General features: G+C 51.9%; 1 protein-coding gene across 2 annotated transcripts in view; it reads right to left on the bottom strand.

Annotated features, from left to right (window-relative positions):
- ERICH1 (glutamate rich 1) overlaps positions 1–19,989 on the bottom strand; it is a 45,301-nt gene that overhangs the window by 12,075 nt on the left and 13,237 nt on the right. For both annotated transcript variants that reach the window (XR_002126894.1, XM_019668771.1), the window contains exons 3-5: positions 18,805–18,939; positions 3,420–3,887; positions 835–1,026 (exon numbers count right to left, since the gene is read on the bottom strand). Coding sequence is in view for 1 of the 2 variants with exons in the window: in XM_019668771.1 (XP_019524316.1) it covers positions 835–1,026; positions 3,420–3,887; positions 18,805–18,939 (795 nt within the window). In the remaining variant the exon portion in view is untranslated. The remainder of the gene's footprint in view (positions 1–834; positions 1,027–3,419; positions 3,888–18,804; positions 18,940–19,989) is intronic.

The raw sequence follows: 19,989 nt of genomic DNA, 5'->3' as shown, positions 1-19,989 counted from the left end.
ATATCTGCATCAGACACATCGGTCTTTGAAAACAAAGTTTCGCCATGTGCAAAATTTTATTTTACAAAATAACTTGACATAGGAAAACTTTAAATGCATATCCTACATGCACTAAAGGAGAATTCGCTTTTATAGAAAAGCGCGTCATTTGTAAGTTTTCATTCTACCAGCTGCTGGAAGTAAATGGCACTTTGCAGCCAGAACCTGTCCCAGGAGTTTAGTACAAGAAACCCAGAGAAGTGTTTCTGCTCGGTCTCCGATTGCTGCCAAAAGGTTTTTGATGCATTTCAGAGCAAGGCATCGGAAAAGTCGTCAGTGTGAGAAACAGCAAAATTAAAATTTTTTTTTTCCTTAAAATTTTAAATGATTTATTTTCAGTCTCATAAAAACTTCATATTAATGTAACAATAAGACTGGCGTCATGCTATTCGAGATAAAACTTTATTACGGGAATCTAAGTGTGCTGACTGCCTGACATGGGGGCCTGACGACCAGGACAGCAGAGCTGGGCCACCGCGACAGCCGCCTCACCTGCCAATCACTGCGGTGCTTTCTCATTTTACCCGATTCGCCATCGGTGTTTCAAATGCCGGGTCTGGATGGGGAGACCAGGTTTCTGAGGACGAACCCCGTGCGCTGCACTCACCTGAGCCTCCCTGACATTCCGCTGTGAGTGTCACCCGCCTGCCTGGGTTGCGCGTGGGGCCACGCGGGCACCGAGCAGGGAGAGCGGCGCCAGAAAGCACAGGCGACTGCCGCTCGGTCGGCCCGGGGCCCACGCGCCCCCCCTCGGCCCGGCGCCGAGCCCCACCCGCGGGTCGGGAAGCCACGTACCGGGCGGCAGGGCGCAGCGCTGCGGGAACGCGTCCAGGGCGCCCCGCAGGCCTTCCGTGTCGCGAAGCAGCAGCAGCGCCTGCAGGCGGCCCAGCGCGCACAGGTCGGAGGGGGACACGCTGCCCGCTTCCACGCACCGGAGCAGCTGCTCGGCGCTTTCCATGGAGACCGCGTCCGGGTCCGCGGCGGCACCTGGAGGAAGACGACACGTGTTACTCCCGCGAGCTGGAGATGAGCCTCGTCTCCCACCCTCCGCTCACCGAGCCTCGTTCCTGCTCAGGGCGAGGCGCCTGGGCCACCAAGGGCCTCCAGGAGAGGCGGGCAGCGCAGGCCTGGGGAAGGGGCGCGGGTGGGGGGCTGGCGTCTGGCTCGTGAAACGGCCTCCAGATACACTTGCAAGCGACGTCCGGAAGGGGGTCCAGAGGCAGCTCCCGGGCTGGGTCGCAGCGGGCCCGGGGACGCAGGGCCGAGGCGGGCGCGCGGTGGCCCCCGAGAGGGCAGGCGGCGCTCCCTGTCCCGGCGTCACACTGACCGGCGCTGCGCGTGAGCCGTGTTGCGTTAAGTCTGCTTGGAGTTCGCAGAACTTTCTGCATCTGTGACTTTCCGGCCTTTATCAACTTGGAAAAACCCTTACCTCCTTCAGTGCCACTCCTGCGCCATCGCCCGCCCTGGCCTGTGGCCAGGTCGCACGTGTCTGTCACTTGCCACCTCCCTCCTTCACTCCGCTCTGCCTGGGGCCTGTCTTCCCAGTTACTCTTTCGTGCTGCTCAAGCTCATCTTTTGAGGTCTTAGTTTCAGTTCCTACATTCTTCAGGCCTATAATTTCCAATACATTATCTTAATAGATTCAAATTATCTGGTGAAATCCTCCAATTTCTTGTCCATTTTCTTCGTTTTTGAACATCATAATCATAACGACTTCAAATTCCTTGTCTGGTAACCCCTTCCTCCCCGTTCGCTATTTCTGCTGCCCGTTTTCTCATGGTTCTGGCCACGTGGTCCTGTCTGTGGGGACGGACACAGGCAGCGGGCTGGCTGGTGGCATTTCCCTGCAGAGCGCGTCCCCTGCCTCTCCTGGCAACTGGACAGGTGGACGTCAACCTGACCCACTCCTGGGCCGTGCTGACCGGGGGCGGGCTCGTGTTTGGAGCCGTCGTCTACCTCGGATGCCCTGCTCAGAGTGCGTGGGCCACCGCTGCCACCGCTGCCGTGCTCGGAGCACACAGCCCCTCGTGCTGCACGTGAGGGTCGGGTCAGCCCTGTGGGCTCGGGACTGAGACTGCCCAAAAGTCCACGGTGAATTCAGAAACTCTCTGCACGGCTGCAGGATTTGGCAAAGGTTATGAAGGGAAGCCGAGTGTTGGTTCGAGTCCCGCCAGAACCCGCCAGCCTCCACCCTCGTCTCTCTGTGCACCTGTGGGGCTGCCAGAGCCTGCTGGCTGGGGGGCTTCTCAGGGCCCCGCTGGCCCTTTCTCTGTCCCCTTGCCCAACGCCCACACCTAGAACTGCCAACACCCTGAAGGAAAGGAGGCAAACAGAACTCTGGCTCAGCTCGCAGTTTCATCGCCTCTGGGATTTGTCCTGGTGAAAGCTTTTCTCAGTCGCCCTCAGGGTCCACACACACTTTAGGCTGGCGTTTCAGCTCTTCTTGGCGGGGCTGTGGTCTGTCACAGTCTCTCCATCCCACCAGGCTCTCTGAGTCCTACTGCTCTGCGTGTCAGCGTCTTTCGGATACTTGTTATTAATACGAAGTACCGATAAACACGCACAGAGGAAGGGGTTAGCCACCTGTGACCATCTCCTGGTTAAAACTGACCTGTGTAATAGTGGCACCTTGCACCACGGTTTGAGTTGTTCCTTACCTCCGAGACTGTTACACGGCCAGTATTTCTCACTCTGGTCCCCAGGAAGCCCTGTCAAAGGCTCACTGGGTCGGGACGAATGGACCCACCGCGCTCCCCTGAACCACCAGGTGTTCTGAGCACCTCTATCTTGTGTGAGCGTGTGGGCTCTGAGCCAGCGCCTGCCTCTTCCTGGTCAGGTCAGCTGCTAGTGGAGCTCGATACAAAGGTAAGGACTTATCACCCGTTAGAACACATCTACTTTTATTTTCAGCTCCTAGATCAACACCAATACTCAGGCGCTTATTGACAAATCTGAAGTCAGTACGTTGTATGTGGGGGAGTCAGAGAAATGTGTCCTAAGGTGACAGCTGTTTACGTCTCTACCAGCTGATGAAAATGAACCAGCTCATCAAAATCTCTGATCCGGATTCTTTTGTTAAGAAAGAGTGGATTCCAACATAATCCAAAACCGGGCGCTGGAGGAATAAGGATGCTGAGACCACAACAGGAGCCCCGCCTTAGTGGCTGGTGGTGGCTTTTCTCCCACTCTGCCCTGAGCTGAGTGCCAGTTAGTCTTTGGTGAGAAAAACCTAAATATTCTGATATTTGCCTCAGAACTAATGACTTATTTTGACTATTGGATTACTTTCATGGTTTGTATTTTAAACACTTAAATACTACATTTGCTTGTCTTTCCAAATAAGTAGATGTCATTATTCAAAAAAACAGGAAAAAACGTACCATCATAAAAATAAATTTCTTGTGTTGACTTCAAAAAATCTAGGATACCATCTGCCTTTTCATTGGTGCCTTTGCCGCCTTCCTCCGTGGCGCCCTCCTCGGCGTCCGCGACGTCCCCCTCCGTGTCCGCGACGTCCCCCTCCGTGGCGTCCTCCCCGTCACTCGCCCTCACGGCTCCCTGCTCGCTGCTGCTGTCCTCGGGCTGGTACGTGAAGCTGACGCCAGAGGCTCTCGTTAGTAAGCCAGCTGCTTTCTTCCTTTTGATTTGCTGTTTCTTTTTCAGTTTCCTCTTTTTATTTTTGCTTATTGTGGGGCCGTCTGTGTGCCGTGGCTGCAGTTTTTCTTGTGAGAGACTCTGTTGTTTCTCCAGTTCTCGTTCCACAGGAACATTACTGGGATTTTTAAGTTTTTTCCTTGATTTAGGTTTTCTAATTCTTCTTCTCTTTGGTTGATCGTGAGGGTCCTGATCTATAAAAACAAAAATTCACATACAGCCATTTTCTGTGTAATGAAACCATCATAAACATATTAGGCTACAACACATTTTCCATTAGGATCTTGTAATTTTGGTAGAAAAGGAACTTAAAATATTTACTGTAGTGATTCTCAGCTGTGTCTCTACTAATTACATGACCGAGGACCCTGGACTGACATGAAGCAAGGTAAGAGCCTGCGTGTTCTTGAAAAGAACAGGCGCGTGTGGTATGTAACCGTCACATTGTTACAATCACGATACATGGCTTGCTTTTAAAGACCTAAAAGATGTTGCCATTTTACAGGGCATAAAATTCATTCCTATGGCCGCCTTACAGTCAACCAGCAGACGGTTCAAACAGCAGCACAAACTGTGGTTCCTGGGGCCTCAGTTACAGCATTTGTGACGTGGACCCAACGCCTAACTCTCAGTCGGGGTGAGAATCGGGTTCTGAGCAGCACGCTCAGGCATTACCAGTCCCATTCTGAGCCTTTGAAGTCACCACGCGGAGCTGAGCTAGCTGCGGTCACTGTCATCTGCTCACGGCAGGCTCCCGTCTCTGCTGCCACTGTAACCGGCCCGGCGTGCTGCACCCAGCTACCAGCCCTCTACAGAACCAAGGCCCGGCCGCTCCCACGGCCCCACCCGCCTCTCTGTGCCAGACGTTCGTGCCCGCCACTGCCTCCCGAGTTTGCCAGTAGGTTCTCGCGGTCATTAAAGAGAGGAAAGTTATTAACATGGCAGCTCGCAGAGGTCACTGTTTGGACTTGGGGTCCCGAGTGTCACTGCCCCAGGGCTCAGTCTGGTCACCTCAGATACTGGACAGGAGTAGAGCGTGTGAACTAAGGCAGCCTGGATACCTCAGCCCCGACAGTCCTGGGCCAAATGGCAGAGCTTTACGGAACAACTGAAATCTTTACTTTGATATTCTTTCCTATTCTTTCAAGGTCCTGCCCCTCAAAAACAAAGTTCTTTTACAACGTAAAGTACTTCAGTGCTAATTTTCTGTGACTTTCATATCTTGTCAGTTTGTCTCCTCCACGTAACTCTCCGAGACCCAGAGCCCAGGGTGCTCCATCCCCCAGCCTGTCCCAGCTCACCATCTTCATACCCTCAAGCAAAGAAAAGCTACGGGAAAGTTTATATTAGGGAACCAGAGGCTTGCCTATTTATAATCTGAGAAGCACACTATTTTGAAAAGCTGCCATCCCCAAAACATACCTTTCAGACATGCTAATTTTAAAAATAACCACAATTTGTGAAAATTCTCCCCGCTACTCTTTGGCACCTATGTGGGGAAGAGCTGCCGTAGAAACAGACACCCGAAATAGCCAGTCTCCAGATTATCCCATTCTTGCAGCTGCACCACATCACGTTACATAAGCTCAGTGTTTCAGAGGGACTGAGATTTATTCCACATTCAGAGCTCACGCTACAAACGCACGTGATAATTACCCTCAGCTCCAGAGGACCTCCAGGTGCTAAATAAAACATTAACAGTGACCTAAACCATGCATATGGGGGCCGGTTGTTAAAATACATTGTGATCAGATGCTTCAAATTACTTTCATAGTCTACTGTTTGCCTAAAATTCAGGACACTATTTTGTACTAACACGTACGTGTTGTTGCAAATGGTGGGATTTGCTTCTGTCTCCATTGCGTACACAGTGTGTGTGTGCACAGTATCTTCTTTATCCATCCATCTGTTGAGATACACTTTGGTTGCTTCGGTGTCTTGGCTAGTGTGAATAATGCTGCAAACAACATGGGTGCTGGTATCTGAGGTTCTGTTTTCATTTCCTTCTCATAAACACCCAGAAGTAGGATTGTTGGATCCCATGGTAATTCTATTTTTAATTATTTGAGGAACCTCCACACTGTTTTCCGTAGCGGCTGCACCAACTTACAACCCCACCCACAGTGCACGGGGGTCCCCTTTCTCCACATTCTTACCAACACTTGTTCGCTCTTGTTTTTTTATGGATCCCATTCTGACAGGTGTGAGGTGACACCTCCCTGTGGCTCTGATTTGCATGTCCCTGATGGTTACTGATGTTGAGCACGTTTTCATGTACCTGTTGGTCATCTGTGTGTCTTTGAGAAAATGTCTCTTTAGGTCCTCTGCCTGTCTATTCATTGGACGTTTGTTTGCTATTGAGCTGTATGAGTTCTTTATGTATTTTGGACTTTAACCCCTTGTCAGATACATAATTTGCAAATATTTTCTCCCATTCAGTAGGTTGCCTTTTCATTTTGTTGATGGTTTCCTTCCTTGTGCAGAAGCTTTTTAGTTTGATGTCGTCCACTTGTCTATTTTTGCGTTTGCTGCCTTTGCTTTGGGTGTCAAATCCAAAAAATCACCACCAAAACCGATCAATGCCCAGGAGCTTACCACCTGTGTTTTCTAGACTTATGGTTTCAGGTTTATGTTCAAGTCCTCAATCCACTTGAGTTAAGTGTTGTGTGTGGTGTGAGACGGGGTCCAGTTTCATTCTTTTGCACGTGGGTATCCGGTTTTCCCAGCACCACTTATTGAAGAGACTGTCCTCTCCCCACTGTATATTCTTGGCTCCTTCATTGTAAATGAATCAACCATGTAAGGGTGGGTTTACTTCTGGGCTCTCCATTCTGTTCCACTGATCTATGTGTCTGTTTTTATACGAGTACCACGCTGTTCTGATGACTGCAGTTTTCTAATATAGTGTGAAATCAGGAAGTGCGATGCCTCCAGCTTCGTTCTTTCTCTAGATTGCTTTGGCTATTGGGGTTTTTTTTGTGCTTCCATACGAATTTTAGGATTACTTGTTCTATTTGTGTGAAAAATGCCATTGGAATTTTGATGGGGATTGCACTGACTCTGTAGATTGCTTTGAGTAACATAGACATTTAAACAATATTAATTCTTCGAATCCACAAGCATGGGCTCTATTTCCATTTACTTGTATCTTCTTCAATGTCTTATAGTTTTCAGTGCACAGGTCTTTCACCCCCTTGGTTAAACTTATTCTTAGGTGTTTTATTCTTTTTGATGCGATTGTAAATGGGACTTTCTTGATTTCTCTTTCTGATAGTTCATTATTAGTGTACAGAAATGCAACTGATTTTTGTATATTGATGTTGTATCCTGCAATTTTACTGAATTTGTTTACAAATTCTAACAGATTGGAGTCTTTAGGCTTTTCTGAATACAGTATCATGTCATCTGCAAACAGTGAGTCTTACTTCCTACTTTCCAATTTGGATGCCTTTTATTTCTTTTACTTGCCTGATTGCTCCGGTTGGGACTTCTAGTAGTAGGTTGAGTAAAAGCAGTGATAATGAGCATCTTTGTCTCAAATAATTTCCCACCTTCTTTTCTCAGTGTTTCCTTCTGGAACATCTATTAGTTGAATAAATATTAACTGATGCCAAATAAAAGCATTCATAGACCATTCTATTATTGTAATGGATTCACTTAAAACTAAAGTGGTATAAAGGTTTACCAAGATCTAAATATTTATCTAAATCAAGTTTATGAATGTGATAACAATGGTTTAGAAATTAAGTAACTGTATTTCACAAAAATAAAGAGCAGTCAGAACAAGTGTTTTCCCCCTTTCCCCCCCAAAGGCTGAAGAACTGTGCCTGTTCCACTGGAGCTCTAACATGAATATTCTGACATCTGGTACCCACAGTCCTCAGTCAACCTCCGTCTAAAGCTGTGCTCACCCTCTTATCTGGGGCAGGGGGCAACAGTCCAGAGTCTCAGGCATGTGTGTCGGTAAGATGCCAGTGAGGCAAAACTGTGGGCAGACGAAAGTCCTCGCCTCCCAGAAACCGTCTAGGCCTTCTGGGTGGCCTAAGGGTGCGTGGGCCTCTCTGGGTCTGGCCCTTTATTTAGTCTGTTGACAGGTGCATGCAACAGCGGCAGGTGGTCTGAGTGAGAAGGTTATTCATTATGGAAAGAGAGGAGGGCTCAGAATGGCCCCACCTCCACTGTCCCTCGCAGCTACCCTCGCTCAACCCATGTGAAAGGAAAGGCTTTCACATAATTAAATGTTTTAAGTCTCATTTCAATAAATCAGCAGGATGAAAATGAACCTGATTTTATCACACCCTTGAGCAAGCATGTCGTGTGTGGAATGCAGCACCCCCCAACCCCCAGCTTTGGCCAGACTCCGGCTGCTTTGGGGAACAGTGCACCTTCTTCGTCAGATGAGCTGGAAGACCCAGCTGGCCCTGCAGTGATCCCCGTGGAAAGCTCAACCATGCCACACACCAGACTGGACGGTGCCGATGAGATCTGAATGCCAGGCCCAGCTCTGCCACAGCGTTTGACTCACAATGAATCCGCATTAGAAATGTGCATTATCATGCTTCCAACAGCCACGAATTAATAACTATTTCAACTGGTGCTTGCTATTAGAATCATCATAACAGCTTTTCATAAAAATAACTTTTCATGATTTTGCAGCTTGATCTGAACACAAACACGTCCACACAGTCCGAGACACTTGTGGTTCTGAAGGAGAGAGGCCGCCGCTCGCCTTTGTTCTGTAAATAATTACCTTACGTGGTTCACCAAATATTGACCGAAGACTTAACTGCAGCAGGCACGATGTCTCAGGAGGGAGAAGCTGGCCGTGCTTGGGGTACACAGGTTTCGCAATGAACCCCACGAGACGGTCCAGTTTGCCAGCCCAGGGGCATCGGCCCCGTCAGAGGGGCGACAGCCACCACACAGTCACCTGCGGGGCTGCAGACCTGGGCCCTTTGCTGTCTGTCAAGTCGGAGCTCAGTGGGGCGATGAGGAAAGGACGGGAGTTACACCGACGAGAGGGCAGGTCCGCGTCTGCGGCGAGGCTGCGTCAGAGGCCCGGATGGTGTGGGGGAGGGAAGGAGTTGGGCAGACGGAGATGCCCTTTGGTGGCTCGATGCAGCAGCGGGCAGAGGCCCGGAAGCGAGTCCAGAGGTCGGGCTGGAGGGCAGGGCCACGCCTCAGGAAGACTGAGGACCGACATGTGGTCAGCCCGTGGGAAGGACGGCGAGGCCCGTCGCCCTCACTGAGCAGCTCAGAAGCAGGGCTACGCAGCAGAAGTGGTTGGGCGCAAATGTCAACAGCGGGAGGGGATGGAGCCCAGAGGCTCAGGACCCCCGGGGAGGCCCGTGAACTCCAGGAGTGAGGGGAAGGGTCTAGAGCGACAGAATGAGGCCCGAAGGCACCAGAGGGCTGCTGGAAAGGGGGTGCTCAGAGACAAGGCATCCCCTCTCAGGTCCCCAGCTCTCCCACTGGGCCCGTCCGCAGGCCCTCTGCTGGAAGCCAGATGGGGGACTCGGCGTCTCTTGTGACACCGCGAAGGGTATTCCTGCACTGGACCCCATGTCCTCCCGCAGGACAGAATTTCACGGACAGAAGCTGCTGAGAGGCCATCGTAATGTGGCGGGGACCTTGCAGAGGGGCTTAGAACCAAAGAGGCGGTTAGGTTTCACGGGGAAATCTGAGAAAGGCAGACACAAAACCAAACTCTCATAAGATCGACGGGTTAGCAAGGCCGCAGCCTGAGCGGCACGTGCCAGGGGTGTAGGGAGACGCCCAGGGGCGGGAGGTGCACAGACTGGCCCCCAGCACGTTCAGCGCTGGAGCGGGTGACTCGGAAATGCAAATCCCAGATGCCTGACGCTCAGCAAGCCATTATTATAACTTACGATAACTAAAGCCACAACCACAGTAATACGTTTTAATAACCTAGAAAAAGCAGCACGTCCAACAGACAAATTATGGAGAAGTCACATAGGTGTACGTGGTCACGACAGACACTATTGCTCAGTTATTTCGGTGTTAAGTGCACTTTACTGTTGAAAAGCCACCCGTGAACTAGGGTGGTTGCCCAGGCAAGAGGACAGGCAGCCACAGCCTCATGGGCGACAGGCAGACGCTGCAGGGAGCAGCTTTACCAGTTCTCTGAACCTGGGTGGTAACCCAGAGTGCCCCCAGTGGCAGAGACAGCAGTGTTCAGAAGTGGGGGACGGTGGTCAGACCACCAACCAGAGACAAGGCACCGAGCTCAACCTTGCAACGCGGAGGAAAAAGGGGCTGGGAGGACGGCCCCACCCACACCCACTGCTCCGGAGAAGGCAGGGCCCTGCGTCCCAGGCTGTGCCAACTGCTTCTTACTCCAGACAAGTGGGGCCATCCCAGTGGGTGGGCATCCAGGGAGACGAGCAACCTCACAGGGGTGGCTTCTGCTGCTGTTGCTGAAATTATAAATGTGGAGACTATGAGCTGCCAGACTTTTAGCCACAATCAAACTTCGGCGTCTACCAGAAGTTCATTAAGTACGTTACAATAACTGAACAAAAGCGGGTGCCATCATGAAATACACAGAGATCAGTACTGGAAAAGGTCACAGAGAAATGCAAGAGTGATGTAAGGTATTGATAACTGATCATTTACAGATTAGTAAACCTGGGGATCACTCATGATGGCGTGCTTCTGAAAAGAACGGAGGGCAGAACGGGGTGTGTGTGTGTGTGTGTGTGTGTGTGTTGGGGGGGCGGGCGGACAGCTAATGCTCTGAAGTCTGGGCAGGCAGACGCCCGAGCTTGTGCCTCTTGCAACAGTGTGACCTTCACACGTGCTGCCTCTGTGGCACCTGGACGGCCCCACGTAAGGGGGTGCAAATAAGTGAATGGAGCCTTTGGGTGGTCCATCAGCTGGGATGTGATCTACCAAACGGCCTGTGAAGAAAGCACAAGAAAGTCCTGCACAGAGAAGACCCGTCAACCCCAGACACCGGGGGTGCGGCCGGTAAGGGATGCGGGTCTTGAAACATTAGTGAGGGGAAGGGCCAAGAAAAAGGTCAGGAAGGAACCGGGCCTTATAGAGACGTTTTCAAAAATCATTAAGGAAAATTAACAGATAGTTCAAGAAAAGGATTTAAAATGACATATCATCCAACAGCGTTTCAGGCAGGTCAAATACTGCACGTAAAATGTAAGAACGGGCCACAGGTACTCTCACATCCTTTGGGCAGCTGTCTTCATTCCTCCCATTTGCTCTGGGTTGCTCCCCCCACTGGGGTGAAGGTCTTTCCTCACTGATTTGCTATTTTTAAGGAAATTACCTTTAGTCTACCGTGGAACATGCAAATGTCATTTCCCATTTTGTTCTTTTGTTTTTCAACCTTGTTTACAGTGCCTTTTGCCATAAAAAAAGTTTAGGGCCGGCTGGGTGGCTCAGTTGGTTAGAGTGCGAGCTCTGAGCAACAGGGTCGCCAGTTTGATATCACGTGGGCCAGTGAGCTGTGCTGGAGCTGAGCTGCCAGCAGGTGGCAGGATGGCTCAGCTGGTGAGAGCACGTGCTCCTAACAAGGCTGCAGGTTCGACTTCCCCATGGGATGGTGGGCTGCGCCCCCCTCCCCCCCCCGCCCTGCAACTAGACTGAAAGCACTGACTGCTCTTGGAGCTGAGCTGCGCCGTCCACAACTAAGACTGAAGGACAACTTGACTTAGAGCTGATGGGTCCTGGAAAAACACAATGTTGCCCTTCCCCAATTCCCCAACATAATCTTAAAAAAAAAAAAAAAGGTTTAAAATTCTCCATAGTGAAGCCTGTCAGTTCTTAGGTTTATAAAGAATTTCCCTAACATTCAATTTTCTCACACGAAAGTGTAAGAGACACGCTGCCTACACAAATGACTAAGATTTAAAAGGCTGAAAATGACCAGACTACAGAGGAAAGTGAATTTCCCCCGACCGCCTTCAGGAATGTGAACTGACAGCTTTGCCTAAGTCTGTCCAGGAGCCTGACATGCAGGCACGGGTCTGCTCCTGTGCGAATATTCCCACTTCCAGGCTACGTTTAGGAGGTAACAAGACCACCACACGCATGCACCATGGTGTAGAGGTGAAAGGTGTATACAGAATGCTTAGGGAAGACCCACAGAAACTTCCGGATGGCTTTCAATTGGGGACAAGGGGAGGCTAGATATAAACAAGCTGCTTTCATAAAACAGACTTCAGCTATTTGTACAAATGATGTAAATACATCTATATGCACTGAAAGGGAAATGCTCTGTAATAAACCAACAGCAAAAAGTGGTTTATAACACAGTGTGTAGAGAGATGGCAGCACGGTGCCTGGGTGCTGTGGGCATGCCACCCGCAGGCAGTACTTAGGGACGTTTGTCTGCTAAGCCGTGTCTGCTGGCCTTTGCCTCTCCTATAAAGCTTGACTTTTCCACAATAAGATTTCTGTGGGAAAGAGAAACAAAGTTCTTTTAATTTTAGAAAAACTAATAATCCCAAAGTTCAGTGTGTACAGAAAGGCTCTGTTTCCTAAAGATCGCCGGCTCTTCAGCTTATAAAAACCAAGGCCCCGTTTCTGTGTAGACATGCACAAGGAAGACCTCCATGTGTGGGTCCCACAGCTTCCTCCAAAGCGCTGAGGTCACTGTCACGATGGCCGGAGGGGCCCTGGCGACACAGAGGACGCACTCCGGCTGCATGGAACCCGCCGCCTGTCATGTTGGTCTTTCAGACCAGCACTTGCTCTGAAGAGAAGGCAGCTCACTGAGGCAGGAGGGCGAAGGAAGAGGCAGCTAACACACGTTTACTGGGATTAAGGGGAAAAGGGGACGAGCGTGTGGCCCGAGGTGGAGACGCACACAGCGACCTGCTGGCGACAGGCTCACCAGGATTTGCAATAACACAGCTGCAAGGTGTGGCTCAGCAGCTCAAATTTGAAACTATGAGGCCACAGTCACAATTGTTTCTAAGGAGACGGACGGGGGCTGTGAGGCTGTCGCTCTGTCGACAAGCTGAATTCTCGGCTCGGCTGCTCAAAGGCATTTAAAAAGCGGGGCAAAGGGGAGCGTCACGCAAAGCGGGACCGAGCCGCGTGGAGGAGGCGCTCCGGAGGCCGGTGGAGCAGAGCACCTTCCCGCTGGGGGGCGAGGCGGCGGCGGTCGGAGCCTAAACAGGGTTCTGCTGTAGGAGCTGGAGATTCAGCAGGAAGCGCAGTGGCTTCGGGGCGCTCACAGCCCACGCGGGAAGCTGCCGCGCGGCCTGGCTGGTTCTCAGCGCGGCGCTGCCCACTGGTCCCCGTGACGCTGCGAGTGGGGCAAGTGCCGCTTCCCGGGCCTCCGTGGGAACCGGCGCCCCGCGGGGCCACTCGCTCCGCTGCGCTGCGCACGCCCCACGCGGCGCTCGGCCGTCACACGCCAAGGAAAGGCGCGGCCCTCGGAGCCAGAGCAGCTGCTTGTCGGATCTCAGCAGACCGGCCGCAGGGATGACAGTGGAGGGAGGACACGCGGCCACAGGAAATGCGCGCTTCTTCCTCGCTGGAGCGTGGCAGGCAGCTTCCGGACACGGTGTGGGGCTCGTGTGGCTCCGCACCTGGCTCTGGCCGCCGCCAGCTGTCCTCTCACCAACGTCACCGCCGCGGGCTTGCGCGGGCAGTGGGCACCTTCACTCTGCGTGGGAGGCACCTCCAGGTCAACACCAAGGCCACCCAAAGGGCAGCGCCCACAGCAGCCCCAGTCCCGCACCTGGCCGCACACCTTCAGCAATGGAGGAGGCAGAAGGGGCGCAGGCTGGAAGCCCCTTCACCTCCCCCGCAAACGTCCCCAAACCTGACAGCTACACCTGAGACCCTCGTCACCGTGCGTCCCTCCCTCTAGAACCAGCGGGGTCAGCTCACGCGGGTCCCTCCTGCTGGCGGCCTCCCTGGTCCAGCCCGCCCCCAGAGTTACCAGATCTCCACCCCGGAAGGCCGTCAGCTCCTGGGACTCGCAGTGGCCCCGCTCTGTACCGCTTGGGTCCAAAGTCCTCCCCACGCTGGTTGGTTGCTCAGCACCGACACCCCCAACAGTCCCCTCAGCCTCCCCGACACCGAGTGGCCAGCTCGTCGGCCTAAACACGCACGCATTTCCACGGACGCACAGCGTGTCCCGAGCCCTCAGCCTCCCGCCGGCAGGCAGGTCAAATGGCACGCGAGTGCCCCCCGCTCTGCCCACCCGGGCTGCTCCCAGGATCCCCGTTTTACACAACTCGCCAGCTCTGTGATGTCACCTCCACGTGCTCTTCCGACGGGGATCTCCTACAGGGCACCGTTCGCCACTGTCACGTTCCCAGGGCCTAAGCACAAACCCTGCACAGGCCCTCACCAGCGTGAGCTGGCGCTTGAACTGTTTATTTCCAAAGGCGCAGCTCAGAAGCACCGTCGGCCGAGGGACTCAACCTGAAACAAGTGAGCGAAGCAGTGGGAAGGTGACTGTCAGAAAACGGAGGAGACGTCTGGGACGGAAGAACAGCAGTAAGAGCGAGGGCTGAGCTTCCCGTCGGCCAGGGCAAAAAGAGCACGTGCGTGACACACCTCTCATCCGAAAGCAGAGCACACCAGCTCACGGCAACCAGAACACTGTCTGGTGCTGAACTCTTAAAAGGAGCTTCTTCACCTGGAGTTTTATACAAACATTAGTAATGCAGGCTGAGTGCGGAACAAGGTTTCAAAGGATAGTCTTACAAAAACAAGCTGAAAAACCTCTCCGTCACTTTAATTAACCTGCATGAAACATGAGGACACAACATGAAGCTCCGAACATCAGACGTGCAGTAAGGAAGCAGGTACGCAGAGGTCTTGTGATGTGGCTTGGCACAGAGCCAGCACTCACGAACTCGAATGGTCTGGGCATTCTCTGTTTTCCACGAACTAGACTCTCAGATACTAGCTGTCCCTCCCCAAATCCCTGTCACCTCCCAGGGGACCTGACAGGAGTGGTGTGCACCACACAGAGCCCAGGGAACAGATACTCTCTTGGGTCACATGGCCCGAGGTGTCTCGTGCCGCTGCCCAGGGCGTGTGCAGGAAGGGTGTGGCACCTTCTCAGGAACGGCCCATCTGTCACGCTTTCCATGACTGGCCACTGGAATCCCCAGACTCATTCAGACGACCGACTTGGTACTGAGGACAAACACTACTTCCTGTCCTGGCTGCCCCAGAGGAATCCTGACCTCACTGTAACAGATGTGACTTCACGCAGGGCAGCGTTCCTGTCAGCGTGCCAGGAAAGCGAGTGAGCACATGGGGCTTCTGCCAGAGCAACGCGCTGACCTGCCCGACACGGCTGTCCGGCATTTCCCATGGCCGCTGCCTGGCAGCACGGCTTCCTTTGGCCCAATGCGCAGAGGGCCAGAGGTTACCGGCTTCCCGAGAATGAGGCGCGACACCAGGTCACTGAGGACTGGGCACATATTTCTCTTTGTCTAAAGTTGTACCACGGTATTTAAACAAGCCACACATAAGTGGGGAGGTATTCCCCATTTAATAACACTGCTTCCATTTTGCACAACTCTCACTAACCATTCCTAGCAAATGTGAAGTGGGAAAGAATTCAGAGTCAGTATTAGTTCCATTCCGAGACGAGCCACAGCGCAGAGACGGAGCCTGGCACTGCGGTCTCCTGTCCTGACCTCTGAGCACGTGCTTGTCTCCATAACACACAGACAGCCCCGAACAGCCCTAGAGACACAGCTCTAGCTCACAAGCCCTGAGTGTGGACTGGGACAGGTCCTCGGCCGGGCGCTGAGGACAAGGAACAAAGGACGCTGACACAGCAATACAGGCCGACAGAGCTGGAGGCGCGACCCAGAGGCTCCCCGCTGCTTCCTGGTGGCCTCGGGCTGGAGCCAGCGTGGGATCCCTGTAGGGCCAGCACCGGACCTGCCACCCGCCGCGTGGATGACCTGGGCCATCTGAGTCTGGGCACCGTGCTGACCCGCGGGCGGTGCCTGTGCAGGCGGGTGTGCGGGAAGCAAAGGCGAACAGCATCATCCTTTCCTCCTGGAGTTTCTAGAAGTGACTCCTTGGTCCCCGTATTCAAAGCGGAAGTCAGCGCCGGAAGTGGCTCTTTGAGAAACAGTAACAAGCTGGCTTTTCTTTTCCAGCTTCAGTCCGCATGTTCTTGGCTTCACGCTGCCATGGAAAAGGCTCAGGAGCGCTTTCCCTCTCAGCCTCCGACGTCTCCGCACCTCAGCCTGGCGAGTCCCCAGCTCCCCAACAGTCCTGTCCTGGGGCATCGGAGCAAGGGATGTGCCCAGGCTCCTGCTGAACCCCCCCACTCCCCCCACCCTGAGCGCAGGGCTGCCCAGCCCGCTCTGCACGCTCCCTCGGGTCGGAGATGGAGCCCACAGTGCTCATCAGCACCTTCTCAGCTCGATCATTTCAAAGGCCCTGAAATGCTCACCTCCTGGGATTTACAAGGGAAAAAATATTAGATGAACAGACTGTGAAAAAGCAAACTGCACTGTTTTGAGATGAGTTACAAGTGTTCAAAAGTGGAAGACATCAACTTCCCAGCCTGAATATGATTCAGTTATTCAAAGCTCTTCTGAAAAACTGGGTGGTGTTTTCAGCAACGCTGACTTAGGAACTGAACTCATTGTCTCAAAAGAGCTGCTTCTTAGCACTGAGGCTGAGTCCCCAGTTGGGGGGACCTTGGCAGGAGGATGTTGGTGGGGAGCCCGGCTCGCAGGGACAGTGGTTTGCAGCGCTGGACGTGAGCGACGCTATCTAAGAAGCAAGCTGCCCTCGGTGACGGCCAGTTCACCCTGGGAGGCAAGTGCCCGTGCCACCAGAGGGCCACCCGTGTCCCCCCATCTACAAGTCCCCCCGCCCCTTGTTGGGTGCACAGACTTGCAGCACTGCTGTCCGGACCCTCTTCTGTTTCGGGCCTCAAGTTCCCTTCACAGCCTCTGTTTGGTCTCTCAAACCCGTTCCTTCGGAGGCTGGCTCCAGTCCATCTTGGGAAGTTTCTCTCACACCGTCCAGGGGAGTGCCAGTGACAAGGACAAACACACAGGGGCCAGTGTTGGAGGCCGCGGGGCAGCAGAACTTAGACCTAAGGTCAGGGCAGAAAGAATGAGCCAGAATGGACACAGGGAGGCGGACACATCACAGTAACCTCGAGGCTGTGCCCCACATCCTGCTGTGACCCCAATTTCTACGCTGACCTGTGCAGCCTCCCCCATGGGAGGGCCAGGTCCACCCATGCCCCCACCTGCAATCACCGACCCCTCCCCTGACCTTGGCCTCAACACTGACTGCTCCCACGAACCAGGTAACAAGAGAAAGAAATAAACCAACGGAAAGGCTTAGCGTGACAAACCACCTATGAAAATGTAATTCGTAATAATGTAGTCTAAGTTATAAAAGTCACTGGGAATCTGCCAAGTCGCCATGGCAATCTAAATGGAATGAAGGCTAATGACTCAATCCCCCTTTTCTTTTTTTTATCATTACTATTATTTTTAAATATTTTATTGGGGAATTGGGGAAGGGGAACAGCCAGTTGTTGTTCTTCAATCTTAGTTGTGGAGGGTGCAGCTAGCTTAGCTCCAAGTCCAGTCGCACTGCTCAGCTCAAGGTGCTGTGTTCAAATAGTTGTGGGTGGGCGTAGCCACCATCCCACATGGGAGTCGAACCAGCAGCCTTGTTGTTAAGAGCGCACGCTCTACCCACTGAGCCATCTGGGTGGCAGCTCAGCCCAAGGTGCCGACTTCAGTCTTTAGTTGCGGGAGGGCATAGCCACCATCTCCAACACAGGCAACCTTGTTGTTAGAACCTTTTCTTTGCTTTTAGAAAAATCACTCTGTGCTCTAACTAACCACAGCTGCTAAAGCAGTAGCGGGCGCCAGGCCCATCCCAGACGCCTTCTTTGAGGTGGCCGCACTGGGCCCTCGGAACAGGAAGAGTGACTGGTAGGGGTTTGGGAATACATGATCCTCCAGGAACCGTCGCTGACAAGAGATACACTTGTCTGGTTGGCACCGTCATCATTTCATCTCCTACCAGGACATCGCTTGAGTTTGGTCCCTAAGAGGAGGCTGGGAGGTGGCACCTGGCCGGGGACAGAGAGCTGTGCTCTCAGCAAGACCTCGCAGCCCTTCCTCCTGGCGGCCTCGGCAGGGCTCACTGCGTGACAGCACCCAGCGGGCCTGACACACTTTTTCTTGTATATACTAAGAACATGATGAAGCAAGTTCGCCAAAGTAATTTATCTTCATAAGAACACAGTTCAATTTTGTAAATAATCTGTGTATCTAATACATTACTGAGATTTTCAACGGGGCTTGAAAAGACAAATGTCTTATTCCTTAGCTATCCAAATTTTAGCTTTATGGTTTCTGACCCTTTAATTAGGAAGTCAGAAAGATCAATGTACCAGAAAGCTACACTTTCTTAATACTCAAATTAATTAAGATTTAGAGTATAGAGTTTCTTAGTTTATACTTGTTAAAAATCACGTAGGAAAACTTTTATTTCCACACTGCACATTCCTCTTAAGGAAGCTTTGAAATGAAGACTGAAAAGGGGATGAGCTGCCACGTCACTTCACGGCGAAAGTCTGATGGCAGCGTCAGCGCCCACCGGAGCGGCGGCCACCCAGGCGCCATTTTCCTCCACTCATCAGACAGGCACCAGCAAAGCAGACACACCACTTCACTTCCACAAAAGAGATGCAAAATAAGTTCCTTCCATGAATACAAAATTGATATACAATCTCAGAAACTTTGAAAGAATTGGAAAATCAAGAAAAAAAGTTCTACAAAACCAAGACACGTGCTGTAACATTTTGAGGTATTTAACAGCTGACTTCTAACGTATTAACAGATATCACTATAATCCCATCCCAACTTTTAATCTCCTCCCACCTTAACTACTTTTTCCTGTCACTGCGAGTTGTCTAAAATTGCTTTTAATGACTGCAAAACACATCCCAGTGCACCGTGTGGCTATGCGGCGACATGCTCACCAACCAACCCCTCTGTTACACATTTAGGTAAAGTTGGTTTACAGTCCTGGACAACTGGGAAGCTGCTTCACCTGGAAGACGTCACCTATCTCCCCACCCTCAAGGACTGACTTTACCTCCTGTGTCATCGCCGCTGGAGGAGTGCTCAGAACTCGTGCACCTGGGTGGCTCCGGGGGAACAGGCACGTACCCCTCCGGCGGCAAACTCACAGTGTAGAGCCGCCTTCCAGGCTGGACCTCAGTGTCGCCCCCTGCAGGAGAAAAGGGGAACAACGGGCTGGTCAACACTGCACCCAGATCAGACAGACGGCCCCAGCGCTCTGTCCAAGCCGACTCGCCGAGGACATGAAATCAAACAGCTCTGTAAAACCCAGCTGCTTAGCAACACTGATTTTAACACACCAGGCATTCTGCCAGAAGTGCAAGGCAGCTATATAATCAGCCGGGAAAAAGGAAGGGCTTACGATTATCTAAATTCACTTAAGTTACTTATGTAAATTTCTAGGTTTTTATAATATGATATAAAAACACAACTAATTCATGAGTAGGAAGCAGAAAATAAAAGTACTCCGCAAAACATACCCCTCATTATCACATGAATCTCTTAACATTTTGGTGCATTATCTTCCGGAACTCTCTCTCCATATGCACTCACAACCTATATACACTCTGTGTGTACACAGAGACACACACACACGTGACTTAGGCTACACATATTTCATTACCCATTTATATAGTATACATTGGTATGCACATAATATCATTTAAAAGTGACCATGGCATGATAAAACACTACATTAAGACACATTTACATGTCCAGCCTTTTAATGGCTACATAACAATCCGTGTAACTGGCGGATTATAACAGAAGCATGTTCTACAGCTACACTGGCACCAACGGCTGCTGACACGGTCCTTGCTGTGTCCGACCCTGCAGCCCTGACCGTTCAGGTCCTCAGATAAGCCCCTGGAACGCACTGCTGACCTTTTCGCTGGCTTCTCCGATCCATTGTTGAGAAACGGATGCAGGAGTGCTGCCCTCTGCAAGCTTTTGGCAACACGGGGTAGTATCAATCTTTAATCTTCACTTTCATTCAAAACATGGAAAGTCAACCTTCTTGTAGGTGACAACCAAGTGGGTGTCCCAATCAGTCTTCCACAGAAAAATAGGTTCTTTTAAAATCAACAACAGGGCCGGCCGAGTGGCGCGAAGGTTAAGAACTGGCTTGGGATGCCAGAGGGCCCCGGTTCGGATCCCACATATGAGGGCCAGTGACACTGCCCTCCACAGCTAAGATGCT

The sequence above is a fragment of the Hipposideros armiger genome, unplaced genomic scaffold (assembly GCF_001890085.2).
Source record: "Hipposideros armiger isolate ML-2016 unplaced genomic scaffold, ASM189008v1 scaffold_538, whole genome shotgun sequence".
NCBI classification, from domain to species: domain Eukaryota; kingdom Metazoa; phylum Chordata; class Mammalia; order Chiroptera; family Hipposideridae; genus Hipposideros; species Hipposideros armiger.
The sequence above is the reverse complement of the archived record's forward strand: the minus strand, read 5'-3'. Positions and strand labels throughout refer to the sequence as shown.